Source organism: Pseudophryne corroboree, chromosome 5, assembly GCF_028390025.1.
Source record: "Pseudophryne corroboree isolate aPseCor3 chromosome 5, aPseCor3.hap2, whole genome shotgun sequence".
NCBI lineage: Eukaryota > Metazoa > Chordata > Amphibia > Anura > Myobatrachidae > Pseudophryne > Pseudophryne corroboree.
In genome coordinates this window covers 451,457,189-451,472,588 of record NC_086448.1, presented here as the reverse complement: position 1 = coordinate 451,472,588, position 15,400 = coordinate 451,457,189, and the positions used below count along the sequence as shown (strand labels likewise).

The 15,400-nt window shown below is 41.5% G+C and overlaps 1 protein-coding gene across 3 annotated transcripts in view; it reads right to left on the bottom strand.

Annotated features, from left to right (window-relative positions):
• The window catches only part of ELP2 (elongator acetyltransferase complex subunit 2), a 405,605-nt gene that overhangs the window by 48,796 nt on the left and 341,409 nt on the right, over window positions 1–15,400 (bottom strand). For all 3 annotated transcript variants that reach the window (XM_063922926.1, XM_063922927.1, XM_063922928.1), the window contains 3 exons: window positions 3,986–4,043; window positions 1,663–1,735; window positions 1,280–1,472 (listed from right to left, as the gene is read on the bottom strand). In XM_063922926.1, coding sequence (XP_063778996.1) covers window positions 1,280–1,472; window positions 1,663–1,735; window positions 3,986–4,043 — 324 coding nt within the window. The remainder of the gene's footprint in view (window positions 1–1,279; window positions 1,473–1,662; window positions 1,736–3,985; window positions 4,044–15,400) is intronic.

The following is a 15,400-nucleotide window of genomic DNA, read 5'->3' as shown; positions in this document are numbered from 1 at the left end:
TACAGAGAATATTTGGCCATTCACATCAGTCCCTGCCCCAGGGGAGCTTACAATTTATATTTCCTACCATATATACATGCACAGACATTCGTGTAAGGGTTATTTTGGTAGAAGCCAGTTAACCTATCAGTGTATTTTTGGGTTGTGGGAGGAAACTGGAGTACCCGGAGGAAACCCAAGCAAGCATGGGAAGAATATACAAACTCCCCACAGTTAGGGCCATGGTGGGAATCAAACCCATAACCTCAGTGCTGTGAGGCGTAATGCTAACCACTACACCATCCGTACAGCCCAATGTAGAATGTAGTAACAGTGGGCAGGATAGGCATCCGCATGCAATCACACAGGTTTTTAGTATATATCGGCAAACTCTGGCATTTGCACAAACTAGTAAGCAGGCTGCCACAGCTGTATAGAAAAGTGCGTCAGACTCAGTATCAGTCCCATTGCAGTCAGAATGCCTTGAGATCAACATGTGCTTAGACAAATAGACTAAACACAGGGGTGAAAACTATTTGTAGTGAAGGGGATTAAAGTAACTACCCCAACTGAAAATTCAGTTTTGGTGGCGGTTAAATTAAATAAATAGTAATCAAGAATATTCAAGCAGATCTAGCAAGTTCCTCAATGTTTGCCATGATCCATTTGCCTTCACTATGAAGTTAATGTGATGTCAATGGCCAGTATGAAATAAATCTGCCTCCCAGTTCCCTTGTAACTCTCTCCTACTTCACACAGGCAGCTCGCCACCACTACTTCAGGCAAAGCTTCATACCAGTGTATTGCATTGGGAACATTACCGAAGCACATGAAATTACAGAACCCAAGTAAAAATCATTTTGCATTGGCTTATTTTCATGTAACTACTGTAGTTTGTAATATTGCGAGTTCCCACCAGTGTGTACGGCACTCCAGAACCCTTGTGGTGCCTAATAAGTAAAATATAATAATTTTCTATCATTACAGATGTGATTTTATGGTTTTAAGTGAAAATAGCAAATACATAATAAATATTTTAAAATATGTTTAATGTGCTAAAATAAGGATGCATAATGTCACTAGTGTTTAGTATAAATAAAAAAACCAATACAGGCTTTTAATTAAGCACAATATTTTCAATGTCTGCAGACTGAAAAAATAAAAACAACTGAATGATAAAGTAAACTCAAGTTAGCAGTCATGCATCAATAATAACATGTATACATCTGAAATGTAAGCTTTACTTTCCTGGTCACACACCCAATTAACAAGAGGGCACACAAGCACATCTGCTGTTCACCTGATTGCGTTGGAATTCCCTCCTGCTTCCTCCACAGGGACCAGTTTCTATCTCTGGAAACTGCTAATAGGAATTTGTCATCAGAAGAAAATGCCATCTGAGTAACAGTCAGGTTGTGAAAAGACAAGCTCTGGATTTGCTTCCAGCTCGTAGTACTCCACAAAATAATTACTGCATGTTCTCTTTTGGAAGCCTAAACAGGAGGATAGAAATTTAAAGTGGGTCAATCTCTGGTAAGCCTGACCTACCCCGAAAGATCAGTTTTCAAGTAAAAACGTTGCAGCAGTTCTTTAGCTACATAAAGTATAATTTTCTCATTTAAGCAATAGTCTATTTACTAGGAGACTTGAGAAAACCAATGTTTTTCCAATGTGTCATCTTACCTTACATGCAGAAGCAATGACTGTTCTGGAGCTGTTACAAGCTACAGAGAATATTTCATAGCCATGCCCATACCTAGAAAATGAGAAAAACAAAAACTCTTTAGTAAGATCTTAATTATGATATTTATAAATGAGGCAGCTTTTATTACAGCAATTACTCAATTTGGCTCAATAATTAGATTGCCACCACACTTTTTTTCCTATTAAAATGATAAGTGTAAGTCTCATATGCATCATAAAATTTCAAATAACAGCTACTTCATCCGTGTATATAGCTACAATGAGCACAAGCCACAAGTACACTACAATTCTTAGAAATATGTGTTTCAGTCACTTTTATGAAATGTATTTTTCTTGGTTGGGGTACAGAAAGATAATAAAAGGGGATTAAACAATTGTGAGACAGTGAGTAATAAATTATGAAATTAATACCAGATTAAATTTACAGAGATGTTACTTAAAAAAATACGTGGTTATGGTAGACTTACTGTCGATAACTCTATTTCTCCTAAGTCCACAGTAGCCACAGGATATACATTGGGAAATGAGGTAGCGTTAGCGGATTGGCACCAACGATCAAAACTTATGTCACACTAGCAATCAGTCACAAGTTATACATTAATATAATAAGCAATATGAGCACATATTCAACTACAGATACATTTCAAGTACGTAGGAGAAACATATTACTGCATTACCTTATATAGGACATTTAACGTATTCAGTCGCACAGCGAAAGAAACGGCAGCAATAGTTTACAGACTCATATGCATTAGGCACTTATCCAACTACTCGTACCCAATGGTAGGTAGAGACTTAGTGCTGTATCACCTGGCTCAGGAGAGTGGGATACAGGGAGACTTCACTCCGTTTCCAGGATTGATCAATACGTTAGTGAACGCTGAGTGGATTCAGACGCAAATAGTGTGAACAAACGCACAGTGAACACAGACACCCAAGTGAACACCAACGCACCAGTCACACAGCCGTCTATGCTGTGACTGGGTCCTTTAGATACAAAGCATCTCCGACAGAAGCGGGAAATCAGCTCATGGCGGGAAACTCAGAGAAAACTGGTCACAAATGGGGGGGGCAACCAGGGGAGCAACTTACTAACCACTGCTGACATCAAACCCAGGAATCCCGACCTCACACTAATCCCTGGAGCCTATGATCCCTGGGGCCTAGCACTGGTACACCCAAGGTGGCAGCTGCGTCAGCGACTGTACGGTAGTCTCCTCCTGAAAACAGTGCGGCTGTGTCTCCCCCGCTAAGCGGAACTGACGCCTTACCTTCTCCCCGTGCTCCGGCCACAGCCTGGTAACGTCAGCTGGACTTGCTAGTACATCTTATACAGATGCACGCCGAAACAGCACTGTACACGTGGGTAAGTGTTGTCGCAACCCAGCGGGAAGTTGCTTTTTAGAAAATTTGCTAAAAAAAAACGTAAAACTATAAAAATAAATTAAATAACAAGATCGGCACTGGTTAAAATGTCAATATTAACAATGTTGACAGCAGGTCAACAATGATAATGTCAGCATGGATGAAACATGAACATCATTAATGTAGACAACTGCATAATGTCAACATTTCTATTAAACTTTGAGTTACAGTTACTAGAAAAATATGTTGACTTAAAATCAGTGTCGACGTGTTGAATGTCTAAATGGTCAATGTCAACATTATGAACACATTCAATTTCGACATTACGACCACAATGGCATTCTCATGAAGACAGAATGAATGTAGAAATCATATACCACAAACTCCTGAAAATGTTGCTATTGGAAAAGATGAGCTGATGAGTGACTTGACTTTGAATGAGTTAATTGAGTTGGCTCTGGAGATACATACAGAAGTCCTGTTTTGGTGGGGAACATTTAGACTGAAAGCTTATCAACACTCTTGCAGAGGCCTTCAATGGTATGTATTCCTACCTCCTGGCAGTTTGAGATCCAGTATTTATTTTGGACATAGATTCTATTGTCAATTTTTAATTACTTTATAACGAACAATGGAAAAGTTTTTGCTTTATTAATATATATATACATATATATATATTTTCATATCTTGTACTATGAATATTTTGTGTTTGAAATTATAGATATAATTATGCCAAGTGATGCTATATGTAAATATCACACATACGCAAAGTATACAAATAAAAAAAATGAACATTTAAAATAAAATATTAAACAAGTTGTTTCCTTTTTCATTGTAAAATAATTGTTAGATTATATCATAAGAAATTCCCAGTTTCCAAGTCTACAGTCTGCACGGTAGTTGAACAGAAAAACACAAACTGATAACTTGAACTTACAACTTTTGAACCTCAGGCCACAGTGTGTTCTGCAAAAGATGATCTTCTGTTGGGGGCTCTGTGGAAAAGACATTATTTTAGAACATGGTATACAAACTTTATTTTGGGAAATTACAAATTATTATTACTTAAGGATTGTTGAGCATAGTTTGAGTAAATATGAGTGGAGCAAGCCCAACTATGATTTCAATGTAGTATAATAATATAAATTGCAAAGCAAAAAGCAGTAATAAATCCTCCAATAAATCAAAATCCAACACATTATCAAGGATAATTATTAACACAGTCAAGTTAATTAGAATCAGTAATATAAAATTTCAACCGCTATTAAAGCAATAAAAATAGACAAGTAGAAACTTAGTTAAAAGAAGACTCCACCTACAAACAATATTTTTAAAATAACCCTTGACTGAAAAGCACATTCTCTAGCACAGCACTTCTCAAATTCAGTCCTTGGGACACACTAGCAGTGCATGTTTTCCAAGTCTCCTCACAGAATCACAAGTGAAATAATTAGACCCACCAGGGGATCTTTTAAAATAAGTCATTCAGTAATTTATTTATTTATATATTACCAGTTATTTATATAGCGCACACATATTCTGCAGCTCTTTACAGAGGATATTTGGCCATTCACATCAGTCCCTGCCCCAGTGGAGCTTACAATCTATATTCCTTACAACAGATATATGCGTACAGATTCACGCTAAGGTTAATTTGTAGGGAGCCAATTAACCTACCAGTATATTTTTGGATTGTGGGAGGAAACCGGAGAACCCGGAGGAAACCCACAGAAGAACGGTGAAAATATACAAACTCCACAACAGTTAGGGCCATGGTGGGAATCGAACCCATGACCTCAGTGCTGTGAGGCAGTAATGCTAACCATTACACCGTCTGTGCTGCCCAATGAATACACCTGAACATGCACTGTTACTGTTCGTGTGTTCCAAGGTTCATGAACTGAGAAGCACTGCTGACACTTCTATTGGCCTATAGGAATATACAGGGTCAAAGTCACAGATCTCCTGGCACCTAGTGAGAATTTCCCCCTCAGCATTCCACCGCAAGAGCATTTCATGGAACGGCTCCTTCATTGCGTCAAAGTGACTTACATCACCACGCAAACGCATTTCAACAAATTTTTCAGACCTTGTAGTACTATTGCATGTATTGTTGAGGGAGGAACTTCGCTAGGCTCCAAGAGATCTGCGACCTTGACCCTCAATGGGCCTAATTCAGACCTAATCGCAGCAGCAAACTTGTTAGTTAGCTAATGGGCAAAACCATGTACACTGCAGGTGGGGCAGATGTAACATGTGCAGAGAGAGTTAGATTTGGGTGGGTTATATTGTTTCTGTGCAGGGTAAATACTGGCTGCTTTATCTTTACACTGCAATTTAGATTTCAGTTTGTAAACACCCCACCCAAATCTGACTATCTCTGCTTCTCCTGCAGTGCACATGGTTTTGCCAATTAGCTAACAAATATACTGCTGCGATCAGATCAGAATTAGGCCCCATTAGATAAATGCCCCCCCACAGTGCCAGATACATTAATGCCCCCCACAGTGCCAGATAAATGAATGCCCCCCACAGTGCCAGATACATTAATGCCCCCACAGTGCCAGATAAATGCCCCCCACAGTGCCAGATAAATGCCCCCCCCACAGTGCCAGATAAATGCCCCCAGTGCCAGATAAATAAATGCCCCCACAGTGCCAGATACATTAATGCCCCCCCCCCCAGTGCCAGATATGCCCCCACAGTCCCAGATAGATACATGACCCCACAGTGCCAGAAATGCCCCCACAGTGCCAGATACATTAATGCCCCCTCACAGTGCACAGATAAATGCCCCCACAGTGCCAGATAAATGCAGTGCCAGATAAATGCAGTGCCAGATACATTAATGCCCCCACTGTGCCAGATAAATGCCCCCCACAGTGCCACATAAATGCCCCCCACAGTGCCACATATGCCCCCAGTACCTGCTGTGCCGAGGGAGGGGGAGTGCTGCTGTGCGCGCCGCTGTCTGACACAGAACTGTGCGCGCTGTGCGGCGCCGGTGTCTGACATCACTATGCCAAGCATTTTTAGCTCTGCTCATCAAAACTCTTGTTGGTTTGATTTCTTTGCAACCTGACAACTGGGGGCTTCCAAAGTTCAGTATCACAGACAGTAATTGAGTTTTCTCTCAAATCAACAGTCATTGTTCTGGACTACTTGAGACTATGACTATATGAAACTATACGCAGACCGAAAAGCTCAAAATTAAAACGTACTTATGTTAAAAAAACTCCCCCTTATGATTATGGGCAGGAACAACCTGATTAAAATGGTAGTGCAACCAAAATAATTAAACATGCAGTAGAATTCTCCTAAAAACTTGCATGATATTTTTCATTAATATTAATAAATAAGACAGAGTAACAAGTGGAGAACTCTTCATACTCCAAAAATGCAGGAGGTCTGGCTTTCCTCATTTAAATATACGTTATGGTAAGAACTTACCGTTGATAACGGTATTTCTCCTATGTCCACAGGTTTCCACAGGATAACAATGGGATATGATGGAGCGACAGCGGATTGGCACCAAACGATCACAAGCTTTCAGGTCTCCCAGGATGCAACGGGCTCGTCCATATATCCCCGCCCACTGGCTCAGGCAAATCAGTTGTATTCCAAAGCATTTAGGCAGGAGCATTATGTAGAACCCTATTCAGGCGAGAAGAACACACATGCACACCCTTCCATGCAAGAGGGAAGAGGTTAGGGAGTATAAAGATTCTCAAATCAGGTGCGTCAGGGTGGGATCCCTGTGGAAACCTGTGGACATAGGAGAAATACCGTTATCAACGGTAAGTTCTTACCATAACGTATATTTCTCCGGCAGGGTCCACAGGTTATCCACAGGATAACAATGGAATTTCCCAAAGCAATATTTAGTGGTGGGGACGCTCCTGATTAGACAGGAGAACCTTACGCCCGAATTCAGCGTTATGAGAGGCAAAAGTATCAAAGGCATAATGTCCAATGAATGTGTTAATGGAAGACCATGTGGCTTCCTCACATATCTGTTCTGCTGAAGCACCATGTTGTGCTGCCCATGAAAGACCTACCTTACGTGTAGAGTGAGCAGAGACATTAGCCGGAACATGGAGATCAGCTCGAGAATATGCTTCTGAAATCGTCATTCGAAGCCATCTTGCTAGCGTCTGTTTAGTAGCAGGCCATCCCCTCTTGTGAACTCCGTAGAGAATGAAGATAGAATCTGTCTTTCTGATGGCATTGGTATGATCCACGTAGATTCTTAATGCACGGACTACGTCCAGCGACGCTTCTCCCGCAGAAAAGCCGGGACTACAATTTCTTCGTTAAGGTGAAACTTAGAGATCACCTTAGGAAGATAACCAGACATAGTTCTGAGAACTGCTTTATCTGGATAAAAAATTTAGAAAAGGAGACTTACATGACACCGCTCCTAAATCTGATACTCTTCTAGCTGATGTCATAGTCAGTAGAAAGAGTACTTTAGCTGTCAACGATTTAATATCCACTTTATTAAGTGGTTCAAAAGGAGCACCCTGAAGAGCTTTGAGGACCAGACTTAAATCCCAAGGTACTGCAGGTGGTTGAATGCGCAGCATTCCATGGAAAAAAGTACGCACATCCTGTAAAGTGTCAATTTTCTTTTGGAACCCTACAGTCAATGCTGATACTTAAACTCTCAAGGAAGCCACCTTCAAACCCTTATCCATTCCTGCCTGAAGGAAATCTAAGATTCTGGATACTCTGAAAGATTTTGGATCCATACTTCATTCACTACACCAATGAATATAGGGGGTAATTCCAAGTTGACCGAAGCAGGATTTTTGTTAGCAATTGGGCAAAACCATGTGCACTGCAGGGGAGGCAGATATAACATGTGCAGAGAGAGTTAGATTTGGGTGGGGTGTGTTCAATCTGCAATCTAATTTGCAGTGTAAAAATAAAGCAGCCAGTATTTACCCTGCACAGAAACAAAATAACCCACCCAAATCTAACTCTTTCTGAACGTTATATCTGCCTCCCCTGCAGTGCACATGGTTTTGCCCAATTGCTATCAAAAATCCTGCTGCGATCAACTTGGAATTACCCCCATAGGCTTGCCATATTCGGTGATAAATGCGAGCTGAGGAGGATTTCCTTGCTCTGAGCTAGTTTGATTTACCTGTTCTGAGAATCCTCTTGACTTTAGGATAGAGGTTTCAACAGCCACGCCGTCAAAGACAGCCGATCCAGATGCCTGTGATAACAAGGACCCTGCATCAGAAGATCTGGACGTTGAGGGAGGAGAATTGGAACATCCAACGACATCCTCTGCAGATCTATGTACCAATTCCTTCTGGGCCAAGCCTGAGCTATCAGAATCATTTTTGCTTGCTTTATTTTCCACACCACCCTGGGTAGCAGGGAGATTGGAGGAAACAGATATGCCCAGATGAAAGTCCCATTTCACTGACAGTGCATCCACAAGGATCGCTTTGGGGTCCTTTGTTCTTGACCCGTATACCAGAACTTTGTTGTTCAGACGTGATGCCATGAGGTCTATCTCTGGCAAGTCCCACTTGTCTACTAGAGTCTGAAAGACCTCCGGGTGTAGAGCTCATTCGCTTGCTTGAATGGTGTGTCGACTGAGAAAGTCCGCTTCCCAGTTTAGGACTCCTGGAACGAACACTGCGGACAATGCTGGAAGATGGAGTTCTGCCCACTTTAGTATGTGACTTACCTCCTTCATTGCTTTTTTGGCTGCGAGTTCCTCCATGATGGTTGAGGTAAGCTACTGCCGTTGCATTGTCCGAACGGATCCGGACTGGTTTTCCTTGCAGAATGTCCATTGCCTTAATCAGTGCCATGTATATGGCCCGGAGTTCCAACAGGTTTATTGGCAGGCGACTTTCTTCTGTGGTCCATTGTCCCTGGAACCATAATCTTCCGGACACTGCTCCCCAGCCCTGTAGACTGGCATCCGTTGTTAGGATCTCCCAATCTGATCCAAAAGGGTCTTCCCTTGTCTAGATGGGATGTCTGTAGCCACCAGGCTAATGACCTTTTTACCTTTACTGGAAGTACCATGATTTGTTTCTTTATTGTCTGATGTATTCCATTCCATCTGGTCAGAATCAGATGCTGCAGAGGTCTTGAGTGGAATTGTGCATATTCCACCATGTCGAATGTTGACCGCATCACTCGCATTGCTGTGTGAATTGATATTGTCGGGCTGTGTAATAATTCCTGAGTCATTAACTGCACCTTGGATATCTTTTCCTGAGGTAAAAATATTTTCTGCAGACTTGAATCCAATACAGCCCCCAAGTGAATCATCCGTTGTGTTGGAATCAGAGACGACTTTGCCCAATTTATGAGCCATCCGTGTTTCTGAAGACAATTTATTGTCTGTTGGAGATGGCTCAAGAGCAATTCCTGTGAGTGTGCCAGGAATAAAAGATCGTCGAGGTATGGAAAAATCCTTATCCCCTGCTTGCGGAGATAAGCCGCCATCACCACCATGATCTTGGTAAATACTCTGGGGGCTGTGGCTAACTTTAAGGGTAAGGCCTGGAACTGAAAATGTTTCTGGAGGATGGCGAACCGGAGGTAACACTGATGGGACAATGCTATAGGCACATGCAGGTAAGCATCCTGTATATCCCGAGATACCATGTAATCCCCTGGTTCCATGGCCAAAACTGGAATGTAACTTCTCCATGTGGAACCTTGGGACCCAAATGTATTTGTTTAACATTTTGATATTGAGAATTGGCCGGAATGACCCATTTGGCTTCTGAACCAATAATAGGTTGAAGTAAAAACCCTTCCCTGTTGTGCCGGTGGTACTGGAATAATTACCCTGGACTGAAGCAATTTGTGAACTGCTTCTTGCAGGGCTCTGGCCTTCGCCTCCATATGAGACGGGCTGGTGCAAAAAAACCTTCGAGGAGGCTGCTTCTTGAAAGGGAAAACATAACCCAGAGATGCCACTTCTTCCACCCAAGCATCTGTCGTCGACTGATGCCATATGTGTGCAAACTGAAGAAGTCGGACCCCTACCTTGGGGTCCCCCAGGTGGAGGCCCGCACCATCAGGCTGATGGTTTCTGTTCTGGTTTGGAAGCTGGCCCTTTGGTTTACCAGACTTATTGTACTGGGTCTGCTTATAATCATTTTTGCCTTTTGTTTCACCTTGCCACTGAAATGGCCGAAACCCCAAACCCCTAGGCCTAGGGTTATAACTGGCAGGAAACCTGACCTTCTTGAATTCTGCTTCTGACTCCAGAATATCTGTCAATTCCTTACCAAAGAGAATGTTCCCAACAAAAGGCAAATCTTACAGAACCTTCTTGGATTCTGAATCAGCTTTCCATGTATGCAGCCAAATTGCTCTGCGAGCAGCTACCGTTAAGGCTGATGCTTTGGAAGCAATCGTACCCATATCCATTGCTGCTTCTTCTAAAAATAGCGCAGCCTGTTTCATATGAGCTATATGGGATTCCTGCTCCCTAGTAGGTGCTGAAAAACCATTTTCCAGTTCGTCAGCCCATTCAGCTACCGCCTTTGCCATCCAGGCCGAGGCCATAGCTGGCCTTATGACTGCCCCTGACAGAGAAAAAATGTTGTTGTTTTTTTAAAAACCCATGCACTCTTCTGTCTGTGACATCATTTAATGATGTTGATGGTAAAGGCAAAATAGATTTTCGCACTAACCGTATGACGTGCGTATCTACCTTAGGAGGCACTTCTCTTCTTAAACAGTCCCCAGTTGGAAAAGCCGACTGTTTAAAAAGGAATCCCATTTTTTTTGGAATTCTATATATCCTATTGGGTGTAGCCCAAGCTTCCTCCATAATTTCCGTCAGTTCCTCTGACCCTGGAAATTCAACCCTAACTGTTTTGGGATGTTAAAACACGGGTGCTTTAGTTTTTATTATTGGCTCTGCTGAATCCTCTAGAGACAGAATAGCCTTCATTGCTCCAATTAACTCAGCTATATCCTCTGAGCTGAAACCTTCTACCTGTTCTTCATATGGTGAAGTAGAGTAAATGGAGCTATCCTCATCTGATGTATCATCCTGTGTAGCCTGTGAATTTGATGATATATTTACCCTTGGTTTAACAGCTTGTTGATTTGTAGAAGCTGTTGGGGCTATACCATAAGACGGGAGCTGCATGTATGGGTTAATAGTGTACCCTATTCATGAGGTTGAAGCTGTAGGGACCAACCTGTCAGCTATACTGGATAAGGTTTGTGCAAACATAGCCCAAGGTGGATCTATTTGTCGTTGAACAGGGATCTGCCTTGCAATTTGCTGAAACGCAAAACAATTTGCACATAACCCATCATGTGCCATATGCTGAGTTGATAACTCCACCTTGCAGGATAAACATGTTATAAGTGTTGGTGTTACTGTTAATGTAACCTCGTCACCTTTGCCGCTCTTAGACATGATAAATAATCAGCTTTACACAGTATTCTACGCAATCTGTGACTGTAATCACTTTACTGTATTAAAGTGATATCAATCTGACCCCAACCCACGCACCAGCATTGAGGCTCAGAAGAAACACTGACAAACATATGTAAAGTCAGCAATCACACTAGCAGTCAGTCACATGTTATATATTAGTCATAAGAGCATATTATCAACTACGAACACATTTCAAGTATGTAGGAGTACATTTATTAAATTCTGTTCTATACAGTTATTTAACGTATTCAGACGCATTGCGAAGAAAACCACAGTAATGTACACAGACTCGTTTGCAATAGGCACTAAAGTTAACTATTCATACTAACAAAAGTAGATAGAAATTTAGTGCTGTATAACCCGTACTCCGTAGAGTGGGATACAGGGAGACTCACCCCACTTCCAGGATCGATCAATATGTTAGTGAACGCTGAGTGGATCCAAACGCTACTAATGTACACTGCCGCTCCGAGAACTTTTTAGTGGACACAGACGCTCAGTGAACGCCAGTGCATGCAGACACACCTGTCTGCGACCCGTTCTCCTAGCGGTTACCTTAGTGTACACAGACGCAGCAGCCTATGCTGCGACTGAGACCCCTCGTGGTAGCGTCTGAGACGGAAGTGAGGCAATCAGTTCATGGCGGGAGACACGCAGAAACTGGTCATGAACTGGGGGGAGGGGCGACCTGGAGAGCGTCTGACTCCCCACCGCTGACATCAACCCTAGGGATCGCAGCCTCAAACTAATCCTGGTGCCTTATGATCCCTAAGGCCTAGCGCTGGAGCACCTGTGGTGGCGGCGCGCCAGCTACTGTTTGGTAGTCTCCCCTCAAAACAGTGCGGCTGTGTCCGTATTCCCCTTCTAAGCGGAACCGATGCCTTACCTTCTCCCCATGCTCTGGCCACAGCCTGGTAACGTCTGCTGGACCTGCCAGTATATCCAACACAGACGTCCGTCGAGACAGCACTTGTACCATAGGTAAGCGTTGTTGCGATCTGGCGGAGAGTTGTTGGAACGACTCTTTCCAATATGCGAGTAAGACGCTGTTAGGAAAGATCACTCAAAAACAATGTAGTAAGACTATAAAAATAAAATAAAAAAGCTTAGGGCTGCCAAACACAGCAGCCCTGTGACCATGGTCCGACTCCTGCCGCACCAAACTGATTTGCCTGAGCCAGTGGGCGGGGATATATGGACGAGCCAATTGCATCCTGGGAGGCCTGAAAGCTTGTGTTCGTTTGGTGCCAATCGGCTGTCGCTCCACCATATCTCATTGTTATCCTGTGGATAACCTGTGGACCCTGCCGGTGAAAGACTCTACTACCAAGGTTCTCGTCAAAGTAGACTCCATTATTAAGTATGCATCTACAGGGTTCATTGAACAGAACTTCCTAGGCAGGACTGGCCTAGATGCTGAAACTCCACTCTGGTTCAATAACCAATTTCTGGAGTTTACTAAACTTGCTGATCATGTTATATTGTGCAAAAGGAGGATTAGATCCCATAGGCAGGTTTATGCTGGTCAACTCTGTTATTTAGGTAAATCACCAGATGCAGCATGATTTTGGTGCTGAATTTGGGGAAACCCCACAGTTAGTTTTTTTTGTCAAAGCACTGTTGGGCAATGTGGGCTTCTGTAAAATCAGATCTTTCGTAGATGACTGCTCTTGCCTCAGGTCTTCCCAGCCAGTTTGCTACTTCTCAGGGACAAACGGAAAGCTGTCCTAGGGAGAGTTTCTGATGATGGCATGCTGTGTTGAGGCTACATGGAGTGTACGATACTAGCATATACATTTTTATATTTTCCATAGGGACTATTTTACCAAAACCAAACTGTTACAACTGAGAAGTCTGAGTACATCCAATTGCCTGAAGCGTAATAATAATCATCCAGATATTTTCTGGCATTTACTCTGGAGCTATCCATTGGTACAAACATAAAATCTGATTGAATTTTGGAATGTTATTCATCTCACTGATATTTTTTCCGTCTTTTCTGTCCCAAGGTCTGTCTAGTTGGGATATCCTTTAAAAACACTTTCACTAAGTGAGTCTTCAAATACATTTTTAATTTAAACCTTGCTAGTAGGGATTATTATTGCTTGGGGCTGGAATGTGCATGTTGCCGTCTTGATGCAGGCATGACTTTCCCTGGATAACATGTTAAGCAACAAATCATGTATGAGAGCCAAGGAGAGATGTGTGATCTCTTGGTGTTGTGTCTCCTTGGTACAGGTCTCGTTTCACAATATGTTCTCATGAGGAGGCCTCTGACTGAAAAGTGCAATTTCTCAGATCATAATATTAAATGTTTTTACAACCCATCATAATGACTGACTGTGAGAAAACATGCTGCTTCTCTCTCAATTTTAATTTCACTATTGGGTCTAAGTGATGATGGGGTAGATGTTGCAATCATTAAAAAGTATGGAGAAATGATCCTGTGGAAAAGTTGCCCATAGCAAGTACATTCATTAAAATGATAGGTACAGTAGATGGTGAATGGTTGCTATGGACAGCTGCACCATCCACCCACTTCTCCACTCTTTTCACTGCTTGATACATCAACCCAATGTTTGTAAAGTTTTTATGGTAGTGTTTAACTCTGCAATACCCTATATGCAAAACACATGATGTCCAGGTGACTTGTTATTCTTGTTAAGTGCTGTTTTTTCCATTCTTGTTTGTGTTTTATTGCTGTAGAATTTGAGACGTTGTAATAAAAATTGCATGATTCAAATAAAAAGTATAATATCAGTGAATAATCACACTGGACAAGAACCAGTTCTTAACAGATGTTCTGAAATGTACCAGCTGAAAAGTTCATACAGGCAGAGTTTGAAAGGATAACAGCAGACTTTATTATAATATAATTACTTCTGCTACAGAAAGGTTGGCAATATGGTATATAAAAGTCAATGTACAATTACCTGTAAAGTACACCAAGACAGTATGCAGCGTATCTACAAACAGTATAACAGTGTGACCATGATCACTGATGGTAGATAATGCGTAGCTCAATAACAAAGCATGCCTAGCATACATGTCAAATTCAGGATTGGAGGTAACAGAATACCTTAAAACATTCCAAGTTTAGGGAATTGGCAGCAAACAAACATAGTCAAGTGTCTTGCCAAGGTCAGAAACAAGTAAATGATATACAAGTATCACTAACAATTAGGTAGATCTCAGCATCAGCGGTCACTATAGTGATTTAGTAACTATCACTGGCATGAAATAACCACAAGCAAGCTATTTTAACTCGCTGGATCAGATAGAGTGATTAGTAACAATCTGTCCATAACTGCTACACCTGGGGAGAGATGGGCAGCTCGGACACGAGAAGCACGCTAGTGTGTTTCAACTGACAACCAGATAAAAAAAAATACAGAAAGTGTTGACAATTAAATATTACACCACTCAGTGCCTTGAAACATATTGTTTTTAAATTATTGGTCATAAAAATATACTTTCTTTCTTGGAGTTCAACTAAAAAACCCACAAAAACAAAAACTAAATATTGGTAGGTCATACATTTTGACTTTATAATATGTGACTTCACAACATCATCAATAGCATTATAAATTCTTTACTACTGTATATTAATAGTCCAGAGAAAACCCTGATAGTGCCAAAGTTTATATTAATACGTCATAGGACCACTAGATTGGAACTAACACCACATCCTGTAATAATGGTATCCAAACATAAAGAAGGTTTCACCAGGAAACCCATGGACCTAACTTTTTCAATGCTCAAATAAATAATCGATTACAATTATTAATTACTGTATAGGATCCTTTAAACAATGTTGCCTTTAAAAGGTCAGTAGAATAAGTTAATATAAACTATCCTTATTAGAGGCTATAATACAAAAAAAAAAGCAATTTAAAACAATATGTAATT